At 42.3% G+C, this 19,034-nt stretch overlaps 1 protein-coding gene across 1 annotated transcript in view; it reads right to left on the bottom strand.

Annotated features, from left to right (window-relative positions):
- Slc1a3 (solute carrier family 1 member 3) overlaps nt 1-2,900 on the bottom strand; it is a 75,095-nt gene extending 72,195 nt beyond the window's left edge. Inside the window, exons 1-2 of the mRNA XM_052159404.1 lie at nt 2,743-2,900; nt 942-1,221 (exon numbers count right to left, since the gene is read on the bottom strand). Coding sequence (XP_052015364.1) covers nt 942-1,122 — 181 coding nt within the window. The 5' untranslated portion in view covers nt 1,123-1,221; nt 2,743-2,900. The remainder of the gene's footprint in view (nt 1-941; nt 1,222-2,742) is intronic.
- Between the last annotated feature and the right edge of the window lie 16,134 nt (nt 2,901-19,034).

Here is a 19,034-nt window from a genome sequence, read left to right as displayed (position 1 = left end):
AATTTATGGATATCTTGGAGTGATTAAAAATTTACATGAGTGCCTTTTAGAGGCAAGTTGGTAGAAATTTATTTTAGAAGTTATTATCAGTTTATATGTTTCTAGCCTAAGGATGTCTACACTGGTTGGATCAAAAATTTTAGATACTTAGTTTTCTTTTTTTTTTTTAATCCATATTTTAAGGTAAGATCTGTGTTGTCCATTAAGTAATGAACTAAAACTTCAAATAGCTGTAAACCAAGCAAACAAAAGTTTTCTTAATGTAGATTAAGAAATGCCGCCAACCATGCTAAATTAGTAAGGGACTGAAATATTTTAGAAATGACATAGCTAGCTATGGTAGGCTTCGTGAGGCAATGAATGAAAGAGACCTGTGTTTGCAATCTCCCAGTTTACCTTCCCAAGTCACTTCACGAGAGCGTCCAAACACAGGACAGATTTGGCTTCCATTTTTAAGCACCCATACTCAGTTTCAAGCCACACTAACTAAGTATATGATTATTATTAGAGGCCCATGATTCATCTTGGGCCTCTTGTATAAATCAGTTTTAAGTAGCATAGGCATTGTATAACGATAATGTTTGGTCAAGTCTAGCCTACCCAGGGATTCAATTATCATTCTTACCCTCCCAAGGTATTTCTCATTTCAGCACACAATCAACAGAAGCTAAAGACGCTTACCAACCATTCTTTCAGATTGCGATGGGTTTAGCTCCCAACAATTTTTTTTTTTTGGTTTGTTTGTTTGTTTCCAGAGAGGGGAAAAACAAAAGAAACAAAACAAAAAGAAAGCTCAACTTCTTCAAATGCAGAGGAGATCCTGAACTATCAGTTTGAATACCTACAATCAGTCTATCTGATAACACTCGCCGGCTTTCAAAAGTCCCAGAGAAACAGGATATACGGGCTTTAGTAATTTTGGTTGTGGTCAAATGACTCACCCACAATGACAGCAGTGACCGTGAGCAGCACAAAGGCATTCCGAAGCAGGTAACTCTTGACATCCTCCTTCGTGATGTTCTGCACTTTCTTCTTGGCCAGAAGCGTCCGCTTGCGCACCCCTTGCTGGAATCTCTCCATCCTGCCCCCCATCCTGGGCTCTTCTCCGTTGCTTTTTGTCATATTTTATCTTTCTAGGAATTTTTATTGCGTCCTTGCGCGTCGGTGTCTTGAACTTGTCCCCAGACAGCGAAATCTCCCCTTTGGTGTTAGAGAGGACAACTAGAGCGGAATAGAAAGGAAAAAAGTTACAGCCTCCTGGACTGAGCAATCAGCGCCCGCTCACAGGATGGCAGACAGTGAGCTAATTGCTGGAGAATTAAAAGACCGAAGAGCTTGGATATCAGACTAGATTATGTGTGTTTTACTGACCTGTGTGTACAAAATAAACATGCAACAAGAATAGATGAGCAAAAAGTTGTGTTCCATTTCCAGTTTGCTCTATCCCCTCACTGAGTAAGGGGCCCTTCAGAGTTAGAAGAGACCAAACACCCACATTCCCACACTGTCCCTCAGAGCCTAGCCAAGTGCCTCACACAACCCACGCACTCATTAAGTGCCCGGTTGAACTAAAAATTCCACTTGAGAACTGATGCCTTGTATCTGGTTGATGATATAACTATGTAAAAAAAAAAAAGAAGCGAGATAACTGAGATACTGACATGTAGCCATTGGCATATGCAGTGTGAGTCTTTGGTTTTATTTATTTACTTCACCAAGAAAGAAACATGAGCCAATTACCTTGTAAATATGGCCATAAAAAGAGCACAAGAGTCCAGGTGACAGTAGAAATGCATTTGAGGCTTTTATAGGGAAAGCTTTTCCGTGAAGTTAGCGCATTGCCCTGGGCACATCTACAAATGATCTAAAAATCACAATCCAGTCTCATATCATTAGAAGTGGGAGCATGAAGCAACATTTGTGCTCATGGCAAACCCGCGAGGCACGCGAGTCTTCTGAGGAAACCTCCACTACCATCTCCGTATTTTGAAATTTAGGATATTTGGAACAGAGGAGGGGAGAATCCAGCTTTCATTCCAAACATCACAGCGTGTGCTTTCTGATTTCTTTAAAGTGCTCTTAGGTTATTCAAATACAGACGCCTAGAACATTTTCCTTGCTGGAAGTCATGGGCTTCCTCCTGCCGCTGTGCATGAATCCTAATCCCTAGTCTTTGGTGCTGACCGGCCGCGCCTGTGGACGTGTGTATCTGGCAGAGTCGGAGCCAGCGTGTGCGTCTGTGGGGGAGGTAGCTGCAACTCGCAACTAGCAGGCTTTCGGTAAATCCAAGGGTGCAAAAAAAGACTTAGTAGTTTTGACTTTTAAATAAAATTGCAGGTTAAGGTCATTGATCGTAAGACCTGCAGTGTATTTAGTACTTTACACTAGATTAAAAGCTTAAAGAGGACGGTAAGAGAGAAGAGTTCAGATTTTTGTTTTTAAATTAATAGTTCTGATGTCCTTAACCCGTCAGTTCCCCCCTTAAAGTACACCAGTTAAATCTTGATTTTATTCTAGATCTCGAACCTCCATCTACTCCCCTCATCCCACCCCCCACCCCCCAACCTTGAATGACTGTATTTCAAACCCAGACAGGACTGGGTTTGCATAGTTAGCATGCTGGCTGCTCTCCGTGCTAACAGGACCTTACCTACCAATATGGCTAGCTTTACTCCGGCGCTCGGCAAACAGAAAAGTGGGACGCGAAACTGAGCCCCGCGGGCTATCAGAGGCTGCGCTTACCTTTTCTGGCTCTGGGGCGGGTGGAAGACACCCCAGGCTACGTCGAGGTGAATTCCTCAGCAGGTAGCTCGGAGTAACAGCTCAGCGAGCGGCGGGGCAGGCTGGCCCTGACAACATGCATGTGCTCGGAAACCGCCACTTACTATCAGCCAATTTAAGAAAAGAGGCGGAGCCTGTGCTGGGGAAAGGGGGAGTGGGAAAATGAAAACAGCAGGAGGAGGGGGGAGCCCGAGCTCCCCGGAATATTGATTAATCTCGGCACAACAGCAGCATGCTCTATGACTTTGTTTTGCTCCTTAGACCACGTTCACGCTTTGTTAGGTCACTTTTATTAGAAACGCAGAATCCGGACCTGGACGAATCGAAAACTAAGCGCGCGCGCACACACACGCGCGCGCTGGAAGTCCAGATTAGAACGTTTGGGAGACTTCTGCAAGGCCACGTTTAATTACCTCACTTTATTTCAGGTTTCCTCCCCTTCAGGGCATGTCAGAGAGTGTTCTTTTGCCTGCCCACACAACTGTTGTCGCACCCCATCCTTTTAGCATTGGGGACATAACTGAAATATCTTGAAAGGATACTGAATACAATTAAGTATAGGAGAGGCTCACCGACGCCCTCTCGACTTGAATAAAATTACTCAAAACACAAGGTGAGACATGCCCCTGTTTTACAGTTTAAAACTCCAATATAAGAAATCTGATTGGGCTCTGGCTGCCTGCTCTGCGGACAGAAAAATGTAAGAAACACAAAAGGATCAGGATGGCTGCCAAACTATAAAGTAAACTGTGTTTTAAGACCAAGAGTGCAAATGCGCACTCATGACTTCCAAAGGTAAGTGGCTATTCGATTGCTGTGTTTTAAGGGATGCTGAATTACTTCATCCCTGTTTTCAGGAGTTAGACAGTTCTCTCGGTTTTGAGACTGTATCTGGTATTTTCTTGGCTGTTTTTCTTGTTTTGTTTTCTTGTTCTCTCTCTCTCTCTCCCTCTCTCTCTTCTTTCCTGCTTTCTTTCTTTCTTTCTTTCTTTCTTTCTTTCTTTCTTTCTTTCTTTCTTTCTTTCTTTCTTTCTTTCTTTCTTTCTTTCTTTTTTTGTGTGTGTTTGGTTGGTTTTTGGGTTTTCAAGACATGATATCTCTATAGCACTGTCTGTCCTGGAACCAACTCTGTAGACCAGACTGGCCTTGAACTCAAAGATCCACCTGCCTCTGCCTCCCAAGTGCTAGGACTAAAGGTATGGGCCACCTCACCTGACTTTACCATTTTTCTTAAAAGAAAAATGAACTGTACAGATAGACAACCTATAAACTAAAAATGAATTGTTGCGCTGGGCAGTGGTGGTGCATGCCTGTAATCCCAGTAGAGTCAGACAGATTTCTAAGTTTGAGGCCAGCCTGGTCTACAGAGTGAGTTCCAGGACAGACAGGGCTATACAGTGACTCAGAAAAACAAACAAACAAAGAAACAAACAAGCAAAATTGTTAAGAATGACTTACCCCTCCCTCCTCAGATTTAAAAGCTTGTTGGGGTGAAAGAAAATGGCTCACTAGAAACAGGAAAACATAACCAAGATCACAACCCACATTCTATTTGCTGGTTCCCTAAGATTCCCAGGCAAAGTCTGCTCAGTTTTTGTGTCTGTCATCCAACAACAAGATATGTAATTTTGTTCCTCATTAGCAAATTCAGGGAGCTATGTAAAAACATCCCCTGCCAGTCTTAATCATTCATGTGTGTGCTTTGGAACAGCCAGTGACTGGTTGGAACGCAACGGTTAGTTGTAAGAGTGCCTGACCTGTCAAATTAGCAGCACTTGTAACAGCTTCCTACCATTACACCGCTTTAACAATTTAGTGAAAATCTTCAGTCTCATGTCAGCCTCAGCCCTCCATGGTCCTTTCTTCCCTCTGGTCCCTCAGATCCCTTAACATCTGCATTCCGTTGCTTAACACTTAATTAAATGCTGCCTTGGCCTGGGCTCTTCTCAGATCAGGTCAAGTCTGGGCTTCTCAACTAAATGATAAGTTCTTTGAGGGCGAGAGTCTGTCTTGTGCCTGATCAACATGGAGCATTTAGCAACTCTTACGACTGGCTGACATAATCTAAGAGATGGTGTCCCTTATTTACCACTTCCTGTGATAAATCACAGCTCCTTGTTTCCTATGGCTACCTTAGATGTGCAAAGACAATCATCTTAGTGGGTCATGCCTTTGTCACTACTATGCTACATTTTTCTTTTCTGTGTATGATTTGCATTTTAAAGGTACTCCAAAGGGAAACAGGACACTTTTAAGTGGAGTCTCAGTAAAAGAGTAAGAAAAGGGGCGGGGGTGGGGGCGGAGGAGTGGGGGGAGCCTGGAAAACCATTCTGGTTTGCACAGAGGAGAGCCTGCCTGGGCTTTCTCCCTTCCTCCCACCCCTGCCCCTTTGTAAATCCCTACAGTTTGACTAGTACCATTTTACTATTTCAATTTGTGCAAAAAAAGCATAAGAGTCTGGTGTTCATAGAGAAAGGAAGTAATTCTCCCTTGAAATTTTTGTTGGTTGTAATAAAACCTAATGGGAAAATGAGATGCAAAGAGACTCAGTTCAGAGTTCATATGAACTGCAAGGTTTGGGTCTGGGCCAAATATTGGAAATTACGTCTTCTGCATGTACTTAAAAAACAAAACACAACTATTGCAGTAACGTCCTGGGGGCAATCTGATTTGTTTTGGATACTTCTCCCACTCATCCCTCTACTTTATAAGCAGGACCACTGAACTTTGAAATGACCTCCCCTTCCCCCTTAATAGAAGCACCAAATAAGTGAAGGATCAAAACCATTATGAACCAAATGTTGTATTACATTTCAAGCACTTGATACTGGGCACAGAGGCCTGGAAACATTAGCACTGGAGTTGCAGAAAAAAGTCAAATAACCCCCCAAACAAACACACAAGCTTGGCAAATGCTGTTCCTTTATTAGTAGAGTGGCCAACTTTTGAGCATGCAAAGGCTACCTGTGGTTTAGGTAAATTCTCCTGGGAAAAACAAGACAATGAAGCAACAAAGCAATTCATCTATAAATGAGCCCCACCCCACTCCGTTACCTGGGAGGCAGTAGGAGTGACCATGAGCATAAATACTAAGACATCTACACAACTGTCAGATTATAGAGTTCACAGTCTAACTCTAGGAAAATGGGAAGGACCTGACTTACCCCCAAGGTGTCACTGTAGACCAGATAGAGCAGGAGCAGATGCATCTGAGGGTAGATGGTCTTTTATTTTGCTGTATACATACACACATAACCCAGAAATATCTGTGGTGAACCCCCGGGGTTGTTGTGTTTTTAACTGAGTGGATTTTATTTTAAAATCCTCCGAGGACTAAAAAAAATGCAACTGTGTTAACTGTGGAAGTTAATAGGTTTATAGTGTTTGTTGGTTTATGTGTTCAGTCAACCAACACGAAGCAATCACTGTGATTCAAGAGTTGGTTTCTTTCATAACCACACATTCATAAACATTATGCAGCAGACCAGAGAGGGTTATGGGAATTCTGTGGGGGAGCCCTATTAGCCAGTGTCCTAATGAGATTGAGGACAAGATGAGGCCGAGAACTATGTGGATCCCTGCTGGATCCCTGCAGTCATGGGCCCCCCACTGGCAGATGTAAGGCGCGGCACTGTGGGTAGGATGGAGATTCCTGGAGAAGAGGCAAGAACATCCCAGAGCATCACATGGGATACACAGTGAGTTCCAGGCTGGCCTGGGCCATAGAATAAGACCCAGTCTCAACCCCATTCTCTTAAAAGAAGAACATGAACTATACTTTTGAGCAGTGGGAGACATGAGAATAAGCATTACAGGGGTAATTTTTATTTTAGATAGGATGTAAAGCCTTTACTGAGCAACCCTTGAGTTATGAAGCTTAAAAGAGAAACATGACCAAAAGAATGTTCACGTTCATGAAAACTGGTGCTCTATTGAGGAAGCGGGAGGCTCAACAGCTTTGAAGGCATCAGTAATGAGGAGTCACAGCCACTTCCTAGATACTCTCTCTCTGGGCCATTTGGCCTGCATGCCTCACTCTTTTCTATTACAGCAAGTGTCTCTGGCATAGTCTAATGGTTTAACCTCTTATGGACTCTAAAAAGAGGTCAGAGCCAAGGTAGAGACCCAGAGAAGAAAATGAAAAAGAGGAGGAGTCCATGAGTCTTTTTATTTTTATTACAAAGTAGCTCAGAATTGGACTAGTCAGAACTTTAAGACAACCCAATGGATGTATTTCCTTCATAAGAAAGCTACAAGGGGATCTACTTTGTAGTACAAATTCCATCACTGCTCTTAATATTATTTAAATTTTAAAGTGTATTTTCCCAGTTGCTTAGCACAAGCCAGATTTCTATAGCACTGAAGCCTTGGTTTACTGGGAAAGGGTATTTCATAATAGCAAGTGTCAATCATGGGAGTAATTTTTAAAATAGGCTTTCCTAGCTGTGTTAGTCATTTTTTACTTTTGTTTTGTGTGCATGTGGGGAGATCAGAGGGCATCAGATCCCCTGGACTTGGAGTTCCAGGTGCTTGTGAGCCACCTGTTGGGGTTGTGTGCTGTGACCCCAACTTTCATCCTCAGAAGGAACAGCAAATGCTCTTAACCACTGAGCCATTCCTCCTGCCCTTTTATTAGCATTTTTATACATGCCATCTGTGTTGCTTTGCAGGAAAATGGCCCCATAGGTTCAGAGAGAGAGTGCCACTATTAGGACGTGTTCCAGGCCCAGTGGCTCTTTCTTCCTGCTGCCTGCTGATCTAGATGTAGAAATCTTGGCTCCTTCTCCATCACCGTGTCTGCCTGCGCACCACCATGCTTCCTGACATTGCCACAATGGACTAAACCTCGGAACCTGTAAGGCTGTCCCAATTAAATGTTTTCCTTTCTAAGAGATGCTGTGATCATGGCTTCTCTTCACAAGGATAAAACCCTAAGACCATCCAATTCGATCTTCATGACAGTACTTTGGAGATATTTTCTGTTAATACTAGTCCTGTGGGCCCAGATGTTGAAGTGGAGATTTGTAGAGATTAAGCAACTTCCCCAGGATTATAGTGAAAAGAGGAGTTCTGCCTAAATAGTTCTCGGAACTTCAATTTCTAATCTTTTTCATCTACTTCCAAAAGAAGGCTGCAGTAGCTTTTTATTAAAGAACTGATAGGAAAGAAAAGTAGAGAAAATGAAAGTGAAGGGTGAAGGTCCTTCACCTGTGTTTCCTTTTGGCAAGCCAACTCTCCACTCCCAGGCCCAGCTGGGTAGCTGTCAGTCCCTTGTGCTCCCTAGACCCTTGGCATAAATTTCTAACTCATTATCCTTCACTGTGCTTTAGTTCTCTCTCCCAGTCCTTTCATGACTCTAACCCTTGAGGAAAGCTCGTCAGTAAGCCTCAACGTTCCAGAAGGAAAAAGGTAAAGTCTTCCTCTCATAATCTTCACCATCTAAAACACACTCCAGCAGGCTGCTCTACCTGAGTGGGTAGGGTGCTTGGTTCAAGCCTCCCTCAGTAACTCTTTCTCTTTCTGCCAAGTCCCCCTGGTCCATCGGTTGATTCTGCACATCAGTTTGGAAACAGAGACGAACAAGGAAGTCAGGTCAACATAAGCCATAATTCTTCAGTGTCAAGTTCCAATTTTGACTGTCATCCATAATGCTAGATTCAACTAGATTATTTATTTCAAGTCCCTTTTAGCAATTCTAAATCACATCATGCTAATAATGGCCTTGCCCTCTCCTCCTTGGTCTGTTTATTTAAGGACACACATTTTTATACATACTCAACGATTAATAACTTCTCATTAGGTTCCTCAGCCACAAATTAAACACAAACATAATACAGTCACCAGAGGATGCTTGCTGAAAGGCAAGCGTTTCACAAGGCGCAGCGATGACATGAGCCTTTTATAACTGTTTGCGGGTATAGAATCATAATTACAGCAATCAAGACAGATACACATCTTTTGTAAAGGGAAAAAAAAGTAATTATAATTTAAAAGCTCAGAGCTCAAAGTTGCCATCACAAAAACGACTATTATAGCAACTATTTCGCGTTTGGACATTTTTTTGGCAGGAGGTCTGAGCATTGTTTATTGTGAATCAGGAACAGGCACTGAGAAAATATGCAAATTTTCAAGCAACAGAAAACGCAGCTTTGAGCTGAGAAAGTAGGGGGATGGTAGCAGCTGTCTGGGCCTTGATCACAAGTCAACCTCAGTGGCAGAAATGGTTTTTGGGTTGGATGCTGTTCCAGTAACCCCGGGGTTAAGGTCAGAATAAAGTTAGTTTATGTGTTATAGCATACATTTAAGATTTACTCCTGAACCAAGGTCCCGCCTTCTGCTAGATGGTACTAAGCTGAAAGATTAGGGGAGAAATGATGCTCTGGGTTGGTTACATAATGGAAATGTTACCTCCATGAGATAATTCACTTCCGGGTTACTGAAGAGGCAAAGGAGAGTCCTATTCCACTGCCTCCTCAGCAAGGAAAATAATAATAAGTTTCTGAAGTGAAATCAATGCAGATGACCAGTCATTTAAGTAATGAGAGAAATAAGCAGTACTAAGACAGATCCGTTTGAGAGACTGATCGTGTTTTATGGCCTTGTAACCCAGTGAAATCCCAGGATGAAGGCAAGAACTGAAATGACAACAAAAAAAAATTTAGTTTGCCTAAAGTCAACCAAGTAGATGGCAGCGCCAAGAACAGGATCTAAGTCTGGTAGCCCAATATTAACCATTTTCAGGAAAACATATTGTCCTGTGATACCAGTTGCACTGTGTGCTTGTCTGATATCACAGGATTTCGGGATGAGGCAGGAGTTTTCCATGTAGTGCTGTGGAGTTACGGTGCCCAGCGTGATAGCTACCAGTCTCTTGGAACTTGAGTTTGGCTGGTAACTGAATAATTCCTTTTATGCGAACACACACTGAGTTTTGAGACACCGTCTTCCTCCAAATGAACAGTGTCTCATTAACAACCACCTATTTTGATTTTATATTGCAATACAATTTTAATTGCAATATAAATTTATTTTAAATAAAATTGCATAAATAAAATTTCAATAAAATTGCAATACTATTTTATTGTGCTGGATTGAGCACAGTCCGTCACCCTTCCCTTTTCCATCCATTGCTGGGGCAGTGGCTGCTAAGTGATGTTCATTCTCCTGGTAATTCCTGCTAAAGCAAGAGCCCAGAAAAGCATTTCAGCACAATTCACACCAGCAGGAGGGTTGTGTCTTATCCTCTTCCCAGAGACTTGTGACCGAAGTACAACGCCCAATCTCCTGCCCATCCTAAAGAACGAAGATCTGGTTGGGAGAGGATATTAAGGGTCAGTAGACTAGCAAAACAGTCCAGGTTCCCAGGAAGAAAAATGCCCTTTACATTTAATGAAAACAGCAGGAAAAGGTTACTGGCACAACTGTCCAGGTTGGCATCCACCCTGGCAAGGTGGCCACCACCAGGTAAAACTGGAGAAAGATAGGAAAAAGCAATGGTGCATTGAGATGATTCAGGAATAGAATGATCTTAAACTCAACTTTCATTGAAAACAGGTTATTTTTTTAATTTAAAGATTTATTTAGTTATTATTTGTAGGTATACTGTAGCTGTTTTCAGACACACCAGAAGAGGGTATCAGATGTTATTTCAGATGGTTGTGAGCCACCATTTAGTTGCTGGGATTTGAACTCAAGACCTTTGGAAGAGTAGTCAGTGCTCTTAACCTCTGAGCCATCTCTCCAGCCCGAAAACAGGTTAAATTTAAAAAATAAAATAAACGCATGTTGAGATTAATCTCACATGTTTCCTTCTCTTCTGTTGACATAACTAGTAGACATTTCGAGACTCACATTCTAGTTCTATTTGGTAGCAAGTCTACAGAATGATTGCTCCTCAGAGTCATGTTAGATGGAATTGGCAGGACTTGTGAAATTTCCCCTCCAGTCCAATTTATTTAAAATACATTAGCACATGGTAAGAATATTTTAGTTTCTGTACAGAGATTTAATGTTAAGAATACTATAATAGGGCTGGAGAGATGGCTCCTTCCAGAGGTCTTGAGTTCAATTCCCAGCAACCACATGGTGGCTCACAACCATTCTGTACTGGGGTCTGGCGCCCTCTTCTGGTGTGTCTGAAGAGAGCAATGGTGGTGTATTCGTATGTACAAAATAAATAAATAAATCTTTTAAAAAAGGAATACTATAATAACCATAAAAATATCGACCTCTCATTAAGTCTCTTCGATGCCAGGCACTGTGCCAAAGTCCTTTATAGTTAGTTACCTCATTCGCTTGTCTCAACAATCTGATTGTTAGTAAAGTTCTATTATTCCCACATTAGCAATGAAGGAACTTGGATTCCTAGAATTAGCAAGTGCAGAGGTCTGAAGCTGCTTGAACATGCAGCTGGGACTTACCCCAAGCCTCTGAAGCCCAGGAGCACGGTGCCTCACAATTTCACTTCATCGAGATAACATCCCCAGGGAAACTACTGTTCTTAGAGTTCTGAAAACCCCGAGACACTTGAAAGCAGTAGATGGAAGATTGGATGTGGGGGGGGGGGGGGGCTCAGGACATTGGCAGTCCTTAAGGAAACACAGCAGGGAAAAGACGCAGAAGGAGATAAAGGCAGAAAAAGAGCAGACGGTGGAGATTAACTACTAAGTTCCCTGGGGCACTATTGCACAAGGGCAAGGTACAGGTAAGAACAAATCTGTCCATTTCAAAAGCCCAGAAGAAAGGATTTTGAAAGGTTTTTTTTTTTGTTTGTTTTTGTTTTTTGTTTTTAATACCATAAAGAAACAACCCATGTTTAAGGAATGAATCTACCTAACCCAATTTAAACGTTATACAACGTATAGAAATATTACACGACACCTAATGAACCTGCACAACGCTCTGTATATTCATAAACAGGTTGGTGAAGTAAACATTAGTTTATCAAAATAAAATTACCCAGGCAAGTAAGAGAAAGATTAATTCTTGTCATGGAGGCGGGGTGGGGAAAGGTTTCATAGAAAAGGCAGCATGTCAGATGGAACTCAAAAGATGAACAACTTTTTCATAGTAAGGAACAGCAAGAAAAGGCATTTCTGATGGGGGAAAATGTCAGGAGCAAAGATACTGTTGAAAGGGAGGTCAGGGGAAGGCCTATAAGGTGCTCTGTTAGCCTGTTGAAAGAAAAGAGAAAAGGTGTGTGATATATGGAAGGGGTGGGGGAGGGGAGGTTGGGGGCAGGGAGAGAGAGAGAGGGAGAGAGAGAGGAGAGAGAAGGGACTGTACTGTATAAGAGAGTACAAGGTCAAAGTGGAAAAGAAGCAAACAGAGCAGCCATACTTTATTTTCCCAGTAAGCAGTTGCAGCAGTCGGAGGTCAAGGGTAGGCTTGCGTTGAGACACACTGTAGAAAGCTTTAGTCTTTGCTCAGCATTTGCCACACAACACAGCCATCGTCCAAGAGCTGTCCAGCCTCCAGGAGGAACAAAGGAACAGTGTCAGGCAGCGATGGGGATTCTTCAGCCCTGCACCCCAGGATGTCTGCCCTGTCTTCCACCCCTTTCTATCCTGGCTTTGGTTTTCTGTTTTTTTTTTTTTTTTTTTTTTCCTATTCCATTAGAAGAAGCCCTGTCTTGAAAAAGATAGACTTATCAAGGAATAACAATCACTAGCGTTTCAGACTCTGGCAGAAAAGACTACACCTAGAACAGTGGTTTTTGTCATCTGCGACATGTTTTAGATGTAATACTTGATTTAAAATGAACTTGTCCCTCATATCACGGACACAGTGAATACAGTCTCCCTTTTTTAGATAGATGGCTGTTTGGACTTGTGTCTTTCCCTAAAGCCTGTTTGGATTTAAAGGTTTTTTTCTTCTATCTGGTTTCAGATTCCTCCAGGGCTCTTTCTCCTGCTTCCAGAAATTTAAGGCTTAGAAGTAATATCAGTGTGGTCCCAGCCTGGGGCTTGCTCTTGTGAACTTGGGTGGGATGGAGGATGGAAAGAAGGCCCGCAGAGGGCACCTTCCTATTGCTTGTCTTTTTTCCAGGCAAATTCCACTCTCTCTGGAACTGACTCTAACAAGAAAGCATTCACTGAGAGGCATGGTAGTGCCAGCACTTGGAAGAGGCAAGAGGGTTCCCACAAGTTCAAAGCTAGCCTGGCCTGCTTAGCAAGTTTCAGGTCTGGGGAAAAAAAAAAGCCATTTCCAAAATCTAAAATCAACAACAAAAACTTACAAAACCTCAAGCAAACAATGACCAAAGTCAATCCCGCAAATCTGAAGCTGCTGTAAGCATTTCCTGTAGCTGCTGTAAGCATTTCCTGTAGCTGCTAGGAACAGAAAACAGAATAAAACCCCATCACAGATCTTCAAGTGTGTGGCCCTCTGGCTGGACAGAACTCATTGCCTCTGTGTTGGACAGTGGGTATAAAGAAGGATCTCTAAGGGTGAAGTAGAGGTTTGAAGCCCGACTTGAACTGAAATGAGCAGACACAAGGGAGCTTGGGTTTCTGAGGAGCCCTGTTTTGGGTCCTCTCACGGCTCCAGATGGGGGCGTCCAGGTGGCAATGACATTCTAGAGAGACGAGGCTCGGTACTCTACATCTGGGACTTGTCAGTCACATGGAATTTGCAGCTCTGTGATGTGCCAAGAAAGCACGAGAATGTCTGGCATTTGAGACAGTTCATAAATGGAACGGGAAAGACTGGAAGTGAGATGGAGTTATTTGAACATCGACAGTGAAAGTTTACCAGGAAGCTACAAAGGCTGGTATAATACCTTGTCGGATCTTGGCTTCACATAGCTGCCAAATTGTCTTAAGCATTCAATGGCTCCGAAAGGAAGATATCAAAGGATTTCTGGCCTGAACAACTGGCGGAGTCTAGTTTTACTGATTTGGGGAAGGCTGTGAGCAGGTTATTCAGGGTGTGGTCAGGCAGTTCAAACGTGGTAATCAAACAGGGAAGTTGGGTAGAATTTAGATACAGAAGTAAGAATTCAGGGGAGAGGCTTGGCTAGAGATTAGATTTGGGTTTATCAGCATATCCCTAGAGGTTTAATGGGATGCAAATGTTACATCCCATAATAATCTGGGGCAGGAGCCCTCACCTGGGTCTACATAGGGGAAGCTATGGAGACCGTGGAAATCTGGAAGGAAGGCGCTGATTTGGAGTCTAAAATGCCAATTATATTAACTGTAAAAGAACTTAAAATGCCAAAGAGTCTCAGATGCTTCCTGAACTCAGAACAACCGAACAGTGTACTAGGTTTGGTTTCAGACACACTTGTTGTTAATTTCTTATCTCTCCGGGATTTTAGAAACACACCTGATAAGAATGTAATCACACCACCCAGACCTTCTTTGAGTGGTTTTTTTCAAAGCAGTGGTTGGAGATACTGTGTTCATTTACAGTGACGCCCATTGTTAAGGGCTTTGGGTCATGTGACTCTGGAGGGCCGGCCAAGCAAAAGCCCAGAGTCCTGTATTTGAGCGGTAAGTCGGAGCTTAGGGGTTCTGTTTCTTTATCTAACTTTAAGCAACTTGATGGATAAATTGATTTGCCATACCAGGTTTTTCTAGATTTATGTTAAGATCTTTCCCTGGGACATTGGTATCACAGAAACCTTCCAAGTTGTACAGCTAGAACATGTGGGTCTGTGAACTTGGGTGGGAAAGGCATTGCAAGTTTATTTATGAACTTTTAAACAAAATTTCGCATATTCCTTCCTTGATACGGAGGAAGCATATCACATTGGTTTCTGGACTTTGTCTTTTGGCTGAAGACCACAGCCATCTTCATATTATCTTTCAATTATTATCCCAGGCATTTCCAAGGTCTTTTAGGCTTTCCACTGTTTCAGAGTACTTCTTAGACTTGGTGCTATCTCTATTTATTGGGTTACAACAAAGCATTGGGCAGGAGAGATGGCACCATGCTTAAGAGCACTTGTTCTTCCAGAGAACCTAAGCTGGGCTCCCAGCATCCCCACCAAGTGGCTCACAAACAGCTCTAACTCCAGTGCTAGGGTGTCTGACACTGCTATCTTTCTGGGACACCCACATGCGCCCACACATACATATAAATTAAAAACAATTTAAAAGGTACAAAATGTGCATCTGTATTCAAAGAAGAATGGGTCCCTTTGTGCTCTTTTGGGTTTGGTTTTACGCTAATATGCATTTTATCATGATGTGAGAAGGGATGTCCTTGGTCTTGTTGGGGGGCAGTGCGGCAGAGGGGCTGAGGATTTCTCATATTCCTCATTACTTATATTCCTCATGCATCTGAAGATGCCTCATTAGCATTGATATGCTTGCTGGGTGGTGGTGGTGGTGTACGCCTTTAATCCCAGCACTCTGGGAGGCAGAGGCAGGCTGATTTCTGAGTTCAAGGCCAGTCTGGTCTACAGAGTGAGTTCCAGGACAGCCAGGGCTATACAAAGAAACCCTGTCTGGGGGGTTTGGGGGGAACATTGATATGGTACAAGCAATACTATCAGGGACTTCAGCTTGATGGGGAGACTTTTTATTCTGTCAGGAGTTTGATTTGCTAAATGGCGAATCTTTCATTCTTTCTTGTTTCTCTATAGCTTCCAGGTTTTGAGTATTTCTTGGCAAGGTTTCCTCCCTTCAGAAGTTATAAAAGTATACTGTACTTGCCAATATTTTCTTTCAACTTTGTTATTTGTTTATTTATTTGGTTGGTTGTGAGGCCATTTTTTGTTTTGTTTGTTTTTTTTAATTAATTAATTAATTAATTAATTAATTAATTTTTTTATGTAGCCCTGGCTGTCCTGGAACTCACTCTGTAGATCTGGCTGGCCTAGAACAGTTAGGTAAGTCTTAGCTTTATATAGACATGTACAACCATCGGTATGATTAAGATAGTGAGTCATTTATATTTTTATATTTGTTGAATAGATATATTTGTGTGATTCAAGATTCAAGGACACATTGTTATGTACTGAAATGTTTCTGGGACTGGAGAGATGGCTCAGCAGTTAAGAGCACTGACTGCTCTTCTAGAGGTCCTGAGTTTAAATCCCAGCAACCACATGATGGCTCACAACAATTTGTAATGAGATCTGATGCCCTCTTCTGGAGTGTCTGAAGACAGCTACAGTGTACTTATATAATAATAAATAAATCTTTTTTTTTTAAAAAAAAGAAATGTTTCTGTATTTTTACATACCTAATCCCAGCTCTTAAGTTCCCTCTCTATAAGCAACTCACATCATTTATTTCTTTTGTATTTTAGTGCAGGTATTTTATATGTAAAAAAGGGAAACATATATACATCATACACAAATATTATATTATATTGTATATTTTTAATATTTATATTACATGCTTTTTCATATTTCTGTTTCCCTTATTAGTATTTGAATATCATCTCATCTCTATATCTGAAAAGATTCTGCATTCTTTTTTATTTCTGCTTAGAACAATCTTTTCTGAATAAGTATTTATTGAGATTGTACCAGATGTGAAGCACTTCTCTCACCTTTGGTATATTAGTGAACAACACACACACACACACACACACACACACACACATACACACACACACACATGAGAACTGCTTACCATAAGTCATATGCTAAGTAATAAGTATCATTAAGTAATAAGGTCCTGTGGTGATTTGAAGAAAAATGGCCCCCATAGGTCCCTAGGAAGTGGCATTATTAGGAGGTGTGGCCTTGGAGTAGGTGTGGCTTTGTCAGAAGAGACTGTGTCAATGGGGGAGGGGCTTCCAGAAGCTCAGTCTGGGCACAGTGACTCACTGTCTCATGCTGCTGCCTTGGAATCCAGAAGTAGAACTCTCAGCACTATGCCTGCCTGCACGCCGCCATGTTTCATGCCATTACAGTAATGGACTAAACCTCTGAACTGTAAGTCAGCCCTTTACAGTTGCCATGGTCATGGTGTGCTTTCACAACAATAGAAACCCTAACTAAGACCGCTCTCTAATAAGTCATTCAGATGATTCCAGTCTTTTTCTTTTTTTTTTAATTACTTATTTATTATATGTGAGTACACTGTAGCTGTCTTCAGACATTCCAGAAGAAGGCATCAGATCTCATTACAGATGGTTGTGAGCCACCATGTGGTTGCTGGGATTTGAACTCAGGACCTTCGGAAGAGCAGTCAGTGCTCTTAACCGCTGAGCCATCTCTCCAGCCCCCCAATCTTTTTCTCTTATGTGAATTGCTCTAGACAATGCTAGCCTCCTTATGCTGTTCTGGACACAGGAAGACACATTAGCAGGAGGCAGCTCTAAGAGGGGAATTTTGTGTGCACATGAAATATTTGACTGATGTAGTCCAAATTATTCTCAGTAGAAGTTATTGTTTTCTACTCCTAAAACAATACATTGATATTGCTGCTTCCTCTGTGAGTTATTTGGTGTAGGGTGAGTTTTATTTACTTATCTCCCTGATGCAGGACACTGAGCAGTGTATGATAGCTTTAGAAACTATTCTATGCTGTATCTTGTTTTAATGTTATTTTTAACAACTCATGCATGTATGTAATATGTTGCGGTCTGCTTACCCTCCACTTCACTCCGGTTTCTTTTCTTTTCCTTCAGACAGCCTTTACATCTCTTCCCTCCCATACTTTAGTATGTTCGCCATGTGTATACACGTATCTCACTGACTTTAATTAGGGTTGTTTAAATGAGCATGAGTTGGGGGTCTATTTACTGAAGCTGTGGCCATAGCACTGAAGAAAATGACTCCTTTCTCAACTAGTAGCTGCCAGTAGCTTCTTAGGGAGAGATGAGCTTGGTAACTCCCTCCCCCATTAATGACAAAAGCCTTTCGCAGGCCTTGTGTATGCAGTCACAGCAGCTGTGCCTTCAGAGTCACAACAATGATATCATATCTAGAAGAATTTCATAGCACCTCTCTTCATCCTCTGACTTTAAATTTTTAAAAATTATTTATTTATTATATTATTTAAGTACACTGTAGCTGTCTTTAGACATACCAGAAGAGGGCATCAGATCTCATTACCGATGGTTGTGAGCCACCCTGCGGTTGCTGGGATTTGAACTCAGAACCTCTGGAAGAACAGTCAGTACTCTTAACCGCTGAACCATCTCTCCAGCCCTGGTTTTAAATTTTTCCCTCTCTTTTCTGTGACTGTGGTGGTTTGACTGAGCATGGCCCCCATAAGCTCATGTGTTTGGAGATTCTGTTCTCTAGCTGGTGGAATTGTTTGGGAAGGGTTAGGAGGTGTGGCTTTGCGGGAGGAGGAGGCGTGTCACTGGGAGGCCAGCTTTGAGGTTAGCTTTCTGTCTGTCTCCTGCTTCTGGGTCAGGAAGCTCTCAGCTATTGCCTCAATGCTGAGCCTGTCTCCCAGCTGTCACCACGGCCATGAACTCACCCTCTGAAACTGCATGTGTATTAGTCAGGGTTCTCTAGAGTCACAGAACGTATGGGCAGTCTCTATATAGTAAGGGAATTTGTTGATGACTTACAGTCTGTGGTCCAACTTGCCTACAATGGTCAGCAGCAGCAATGGATGGAAGTCCAAGGATCTAGTAGTTGCTCAGTCCCAGGAGGCAAGCAGGCAAAGAAGAGAGTAAACCTTCTTCCAATGTCCTTATGTAGGTCTCTGGAAGGTGTAGCTCAGATTAAAGGTGTGTGCCACCATGCCTGGATTTGGGACTTGCTATGTCCCAGATGGTGAACTCAGAGATCTCCCTGTCTTCTGGGATTCATAGCCACTATACCTCAAGATTTCCAATCCACGATCCAGATCATTCCAGATAAAGTCAAGTTGACAACCAGGAATAACCACTATGTCATGTCCCCATTAGATGCTTTTTTTTTCTATACATTTCCTAGGTCATAGTGTTTTGTCACAGCAATAGAAAGTCAACGATATTCTCTGAGCCTTGGCAGAGGGGATACAGATGTGTCCTCGATGTAGGTGATTAGGGTTCAGCACTCCACAGTCACTTGTTCTCAGCCCTTTAATCTGTTGAGAATGCCTTCATTAATTCTCACCCACCATGAAAAGAAACTTCTCTGACCAAGGCAGAGAGCAGTGTTATTCTATGGTTACAGTCTGTGTAGACACTGGGAGGCCATTGGTTGGATTACATGTCAAGTTTGTGAAGTATCAGTAGTAGATTCTCCCTAGCCATTAGATTTGAACCAGGTCCATAATACCAGGCATGAGTCCCCTCCCATGGGATGGGCCTCACATCCAATCAGAAAGCAGTTGGTTACATCCTCTCCC

This window comes from Apodemus sylvaticus, chromosome 16 (assembly GCF_947179515.1).
Source record: "Apodemus sylvaticus chromosome 16, mApoSyl1.1, whole genome shotgun sequence".
Taxonomy (NCBI): domain Eukaryota; kingdom Metazoa; phylum Chordata; class Mammalia; order Rodentia; family Muridae; genus Apodemus; species Apodemus sylvaticus.
The sequence above is the reverse complement of the archived record's forward strand: the minus strand, read 5'-3'. Positions and strand labels throughout refer to the sequence as shown.